This window comes from Orycteropus afer, unplaced genomic scaffold (assembly GCF_000298275.1).
Source record: "Orycteropus afer afer isolate SDZICR_OR568_19922 unplaced genomic scaffold, OryAfe1.0 scaffold00162, whole genome shotgun sequence".
Classification (NCBI taxonomy): Eukaryota; Metazoa; Chordata; class Mammalia; order Tubulidentata; family Orycteropodidae; genus Orycteropus; species Orycteropus afer.
The window spans coordinates 1,672,402-1,680,117 of record NW_006921749.1 but is presented as its reverse complement, the minus strand read 5'-3'; the positions used below and the strand labels follow the sequence as shown (position 1 = coordinate 1,680,117).

Here is a 7,716-nt window from a genome sequence, read left to right as displayed (position 1 = left end):
TGACGGCAGTGAGTTTTGTTTTGTTTTTTTTCTCATGGCTTCTTGAAGAAGTGTTTTGTAGTTTTCTTTGTACAGGTCTTTTGTGTCTGTAATGAGATTTATTCCCACTATTTTATTTTGTTGGTAGCTATTGTAAATAGTTTTGAGTTCCTTTTAAGCCATCTCTTTGCTGGTGTAGGGGAATCCAACTGATTTTTTACTTTCATTATTTAATGTCACTTTTATCTTGATTTATATTTTAATTGTGAATTTTTTATCAGGTACAATGTAAGCAATCCCTGCATGAAGAGAAGGCACACCATACCTTCATTTTAATTATTTTTGCATTTAAAGTATTTGTTTCTTATATACTTGGATAAATGAAATTTATTTTAATTATTAAATTGGTGACCATTCTTCTTTTTAAAGATAAATGGAACACAATTACCTTTCCCAATTACAATTGATGTCTGCGGAATGAATGCATAAATAAATTTTCAGGTATTTCACACCTCATCTTTAAACCTTAAGTAATGGTGCACATGTATAATGAGATAAATGCAGTCTTAAAAAATGCTTGGTTGACCTGGTGATACACAACATGAGCTAAACAGGACTTTTGTTTGTTTTGTTTTCTTTCATTGAAAGCACTATTTTCGTACATAGGCTTTGTAGTGAGGTACTTCCTCCTCAGCATCAGTAAGGACTGAACTAGGAGAGGATAGGGTCCCATTTTAAATTCAAACAAACAAATCAAGATTTGACAACAGGTTAGTGGTTATGTCATTTAATAAGATGAATCTAATTAACATAGATAAATGTCTACAAACATAAGGTCTTTACAACCTTACAGCACAACTTTATGCCACATTAACTCACAGTAACTCAATTATCTTCACATTTGGCAATAATGTCATACAAATGAATGTGCTGATGATAAAGAAAATTACAAAGTGAAACCAAGGCCACTTAATCTTAAGAGTCATAAAACAAAGAAATCCTAGGAATGAAGGTAAGGCAGGACACTGCAGCTGTCCAGATATGGTTCTCATCTAAGCTAAGTTGAAGCTAAGCCAAAATTTGCTGCAACAAATAAAATAAGTATCTCCTCTGAATTACTAGAAAAACAAGTACAATCTAGCACTAATCTGTGACCAAAAAATTAAAATATTTCTTGAATACATGATTAAAAGAAAAAAACAATCTTTGAAAAGAATATTACCATTCTTATGTGTTTACACCAGAAGCTCTATTTCTGGACTAAAAACATTATTCAGTGTTTGCTTAAGAATCACATTTGGACGATAAATAACCTCCCCCCCCCCGAAAAAAAAAGAAACCCAAACGCACTGCCATCGAGTCAGATCCGACTCATAGTGACCCCTCTTAAGAGCTCTATAGGAAAAACTAAGAGACCTTCTAATTCTGCTTTAATACCCAACTAAACAGAGAAACTTAAAATTTCACTAAGATCACGGTTTGTCCAATTCAACAAGTGCTATCAAAATTCAGCCACCAGCTTCTTTTTTCTGTTCAGGATAAACTGTACATCATCACAAATCTTTTCTAACTTCCCTTACAGAGAAGAAAGTGGAAAATCAATCCATGGCATGATGGTTACAGTAACGTATTTCCTCCTCAGCATCAGGCAAAGAAGTTCTGTTGCACTGTTACATGCTATTGTATTTCAACAGGTGATTCAACTGGTCCTGCAGATCTGATGACTGTTTAACATTCCTCTGAATAGCTTCTTGGTGGTATTGAAGATGTGTTGTTATTATTGCCATTTTCCTAACTATCTTCTGAGTACAAGATGGCATCTTCCTGTAGCACCATGTTTCGAGCTGCCTGACCTAGCAGCTCGGAGCTCCAGGACCTTCAGCACCTGCTTGGTGAGCACGATCACATCAATACCACAGGTGTTCACTTTCAAGGTGAGAAAGCCCTTTCATGGACTGACTGAATCATCTGGCATCCCAGTTGCCATCACCTCAGCTAGCCCAAACTGATTTCTGTATGTTGATCTTGTATCCCACCACTATGCTAAATCTCTCAATTAGTTTCAGTAGTTTTTTTTGCTGAGTCTCTTGGTTTTCTAGGTGTAGGATCATATCATCAGCAAATGGGGATAGTTTTACTTCTTCCTTACCAATCTGGATGCCTTTGATTTCCCTTTCTTGCCTTATTGCCCTGGGTAAGACTTCCAATACAATATTGAATAGAAGTGGTGATAGAGGGTGTCCTTGTCAGGTTCCTGTTTGCAAGGAAAATGATTTCAGTCTCTCTCCACTGAGAATAATGTTGGTTGTTGGTTTTGCATATATGCCCTTTATTATGTTGAGGAATTGCCCTTCTATTCCTATTTTCCTGAGAGTTTTTGTCAGGAATGGGTGTTGGATTTTATCAAATGCCTTTTCTGCATCAATTGATATGATCATGTGGTTTCTTCCCTTTGTTTTATTTATGTGATGGATGACATTGTTTTCTAACCTGTGAACCCTACTTGGTCACAATATATTATTTTTTAGATTTATTGTTGGAGTCTATTGGCTAGGACCACCACATAACTAAACATCAAATGGCCCAAACTAAGGCTTACAGGGCATTTTTGCAATTGCTATAGTATTTTCATCTTTCATATTTGATGACACTCCCTTATTTTTTGGCAAGGAAAACTATGGGAAATCGTATATAGTGAATTCCTCATTTGAATACATATCCAAATTAACCTAATTGTTCAAATCAAAACCTAGGAGCAAGGCCAAGTGCAAGGCTGTGAACAAGTGCATTCGGCCAGTGGGGGTGGGGGCTAAATTCCAGTTGTACTCTGCTAACTAATTCCTTGGGCATCATTGTTCTATTCTCTAATGTAACTATTTTGGCCATTCCCAGGAATTATCTTTGACTCTTGTATTTTCTTCAACCCCTGTTGCAACAGCTAGTTCTGTTGTCTTTATCTCCACGATATTCCCTGAATGAGTCCATCACTTAGCACTCCCACAGCTGCCAACCTAGTCCAAGCAACCATTCTCTCTTCCTGGGACTTCTGCAATACCTTACTCAGAGGTCTTCCTGCTTCCCACTCATGTCCCCTTAACCCACCAGTAAACCATTTTTCATTATTACTTTCAGAAGAATCTTTTCAAAATAAAAATACACTCGTAGCTTCCTACTACTACTGTAACAGAAATACCACAAGTGGGTGGTTTTAAAGAACACAAATCTATTTTCTCATAGTTCTGGAGGCTAAAAGTCCAAATCAGGGTCTCAGCCTTTGTAGGTATCTTGGGCATTCCTTGGCTTGTAGATAATCCTTATATGATGTTTGTTATTCCCACCAGCAATGCATGAACATACTTGTTTTCCCATAGCTTAGGAATTTTGAGTAGTTACAGATTTATTTTAAATTGCCATTTTCATTTTATGGTATTATCACAGTTAAGTGCCAGAAATAGGGAAAATTTATACTTATATCCCCCTTTTTTTTTAAAAAAAAAAGCTCATATATAATTAATAATATTGAAAACAACTGGAAATTTTTTGAAGCACAGAATACCTAAAGTGGGACTCAGATAGGAACCTAATTTCTTTTAATTCATTTTTAGTTACTCTGTTTCCTGAAGTAATTTTCTAGAAGTAAGTAGTTTATTAGACACTGTAAGATGCAGCATTTGTTTCTCTGGTAAGCTTGGTAAACATACGTTTAACACTCAACCTGTTAGAGGGACTAGGATCAGGCATACGACAGACAAGATAGTGTAACAAAAAGAATATGCAATTAAGAGTGTAGACACACACAAGGGTTTTAGTGATAGATGTTTTAAGTTGCTATGTGACTTTAGACAGCAGTTCATAATTGCTGCCAGCACTTCCTGGGTGCACATCGTTATTAAGTATCTTAGCTCTTAATCCAGTTATTTGTGTATCTAAATACAGGGGTCTGCACCAGAGGCTTTCTTGAGGTATTTTCTATTTCTATGTTCTTCAACTCTCTTATTTCTTTAAACTTTCTGTGCTAACTTGGGTAAATTTCTAACCTAAATTGTTATTAACATTATTGCTTTCTTTGAATATTATTTTATATTATACCATTACTTTATTTTTACTATATATTTCATACACATGAAAGAATAGATATACACATATATTTAAGAAATGCAGTATGACAATAAAAATGAACAGTTGCGTACTAACCACTAGGTTAAGAAATAGAATACCTAATACTCCTGAAGCCTCTGATATGGCTCTCTCCCTTACTACATTCTCCTTAAGCTGTTATTTTTATAAGTATTAATCATCTTCCATGAAGGCATTCAGGGAGGTTTGGCAGCACAGTGACTAAGGGATCTGACTGCTAATCAGAAGGTTGGTTGTTCAAACCCACCAGCCACTCTGTGGAAGCAGGACTGGGCAATCTACTTCTGTAAAGTTTTACTGCCTTGGAAACCCAGTGGGTGTCACTATGAGTCAGAATTGACTCGATGACAGTGGGTTTGGTTTTTAGGTTTTATGAAGGCATTCAATAACTGTGACAAAAATAAAGCTATCAAAGGGGAAATAACTCTAAACAACTACAAACTGAACTTAATTATTGTAACTTTTTATTACAATAGTTACAAATAATATTTTACTGGTATGCAATCATATCACAGTTATTCAAACTATATACAAATAAGTATTTATACAGGTCTACATTGAAAAACGGAAATGTAATTGATAACAAAAAAAATCACATTATCAACAAGGTTTTTTTTTCTAAAAGTTATGGCCAGTAACAAGAAAATTCACAGTAATTCTGCAAATATATTAAAGATACAGGAATAATATTGCACATAATACAGTTATAAACCTTAAATGGACAGATTTATATATTTTAATCTAGTCTTTCACAAAATTTACATTATCATGCAATACTTCACTGTATACAGAATGGTGGAACTAGAATACACAGGTTAACTTACACACTTTCAATATAATGGCCACAAAATTAGAATTTAAAGTTACATTTAAAATAATTTTGTTATAGTAAAAAAATTCCAGTGTAATAAACTTAACGGACACAATCATAATTTGTTCACAGATCATTTTTTAGTGTTCTTCTTTGTCTTTTCCTTTCTTTTCCTTTTCATCCTGTAGTGCAGTACCCAGCTTTTTGATAAGAACTGAAAGAACCTTATCCAGTGGATCCATGACTCCTCTCTGAAGCCACTTAGGAATAGTAGTCCTTGCATGATGAAAGCCCAATTTCTGAAGAATATAGTCAACGCCTACGGGATCAATCTTTCTTCCAGTCCAAGAAATTAACCTAAAATAATAATTATAAATAATAATAATTATAAAGGAATATAATGAACTATAAAATCCTGAAGGGGTGGGTTCCAAAACATCAATAAGCCTGTATAACATGCTCAAAGACACAAAATATTTTCAGAAGTTATATTTGAGTGATCTAATCTACAATTCCTGAACTCACTATAATAATAGCATTAAAAAAATAATATATGTATCAATATAAGTATCCTTAAAAACCAACAATAGGGAATGCTGAAAGTACCATGGATTGCTAAAAGAACTGGCAAATCTGTCCTGGAAGTAGTGCAGCCAGAATGCTCTGTGGAAGTGAGGATGGCCAGACTTTGTCTCACTTACTTTGGTCATGTTGTCAGAAGGGACCATTCTCTGGAGAAGGATGTCATGCTTGGTAAAGTAGAGGGTCAATGAAAAAGGGGAAAGCCCTCAACAAGATGGACTGACATAGTCGCTGCAGCAATGGGCTCAGGTATAGTAGGGATCATGAGGCTGGAACAGGACTGAGCAGTATTTTGTTCTGTTGTATGCAAGGTTGCTACGAGTCAGAGATGACTCGATGGCACATAACAACAACAATAAGGATAGAGTTTAAAGAATTTTATTCTGATTGATTTATTTTAGGCTTGTTAAGTTACATGGTCATCTTAAACACTTAAAAGGACATCAGGTTAATTCTAAAAGATTTCACAAGTATGTAGCATGTTTTTTAAAAAGGCTGAAATTTACTGAATATTTATGTGCTAAATATATTTGAAAGGAGAACCATTTTCTCCCTATTCCTTCCAATGGAGGAACAGCCATTAGGGAAACACTCCCAATCTTTCTCTGCCTCTATATTCATGGTTTATCTGACTGGCAAGGCAGAGAAGAACTGAGTAGTGTAATTCAGGAGTCCTCTCTTTCCCTTCCCTGGGAGCCACGCATTTTCATCTGTTTCTCTACACCAGAGGTTTTTCAGAGGCAGGCTCTTAAACAGCCAGAGAGTGTTCAGTGCTACCTATGGCTAGGTGAGCATACAGTGCTGTGCTGTACAGTGCTAGGGTGCCTCTTTCTTCTGCAACATTGAGGCCCTGTAGGTAAATCCAAACCTGGGAAAGTAGAAGGTAGAAAGTCATGGTTGCTAGACATTGAAACCATATTCTATGTGTGAGCTTTAGCAGTATTAATGCTGTTATTTTCATTTTCATCTGCCTCTCTCCTACTATCTCAGTTGATCCTGAACTTGGTGGGGGAAAATAAGGGTACTGAGCATTGATCCTTGAAAAATTCAATAATTGTAAGTGTTTTACATAGTGAACAACTCAATATTATAATCTGATTAACAAAGCAGAAGAGAGGAAAAGAAACAAAAAATAGGAAGGCTGTATTAATCACAAGTAAGGAGAGATAATACAAGTACAGCTAGTTACAGCAATTATAAATATAATTAGAAAATATTTTTGAAATCATGATATAAAACCAAACTGATGTAATTGGGATCCCCACTTTAGTAGACCATGACTCAGCAAAGTTATCTGAATCTGATGGTATTAGATTAGACATTTAAGACTTGGTTTTATATCGCTTCCTATGCAGACAGAAAGACACTGTGACACTTGGTTTTATTACATTGTCATGACATGTATCTTGTGGGAAACTGTAGCATTTCCTTAACGATGATGAATAACTTTTACTGCATCTTTCCAAACTAAGTAACACAATTAACAGCTTACCAGTAGCTACCTCAAACAGCTTAAGATAGCATCAGGTGAGAAGGCAGAAAATAATAGCAACTGTAGAAGGAGCTGATTCCCATCTTTTAGTGATTAACTGACAGAATGTAACAGAGTGAAACTACCCTTCTGCTTCATCTAGAATCACTTACAAAAACAGGAAGAATAATAATAATAAAAAATAAGACTGTAGACAAGTGGCTAACCTCTAAAAATTTTTTTGATAAACCATATTTAACCCACTATATTAATATTTTTTGTCATAGTAATCCCACAGGATATGAGGTAAAGTATGCATGTTCATTTCTTACCTAAGAGTAGGCTCTAGATGCCACGTGTTACACATAAAATCTCTCCAGTCCACAGTTGTATAAGTGATGCTGTCTTCTCTGTCTTTGTCAGAGGAATTGTCATCATGTATAATAATTGGACTTTTCTGTCCTGGTCGAGTAGATAAAATCCGAGGTGGAAAAATGGCTATAATGAAAATGACAAATCAATATTACAAATACGTATTTCATAAATTTCTTTTCAATCACCATCCCAAAACCCACTGCCATCAAGTTGATTCCAACTGATAGCAAACCTGTAAGGACAGAATAGAACTGCCCTATAGGGTTTCCAAGACTACAAATCCTCATAAAAGCAGACTGCCACATCTTTTTTCAGGGGATCAGCTGGTGGGTTCGAATAGCTGACCTTGTGGTTAGCAGCC

The 7,716-nt window shown here is 35.4% G+C and overlaps 1 protein-coding gene across 1 annotated transcript in view; it reads right to left on the bottom strand.

The window, feature by feature from the left end:
* Window positions 1-5,067: 5,067 nt before the first annotated feature.
* KIAA1109 (KIAA1109 ortholog) overlaps window positions 5,068-7,716 on the bottom strand; it is a 311,628-nt gene continuing 308,979 nt past the window's right edge. Inside the window, exons 83-84 of the mRNA XM_042781736.1 lie at window positions 7,313-7,478; window positions 5,068-5,284 (exon numbers count right to left, since the gene is read on the bottom strand). Coding sequence (XP_042637670.1) covers window positions 5,068-5,284; window positions 7,313-7,478 — 383 coding nt within the window. The remainder of the gene's footprint in view (window positions 5,285-7,312; window positions 7,479-7,716) is intronic.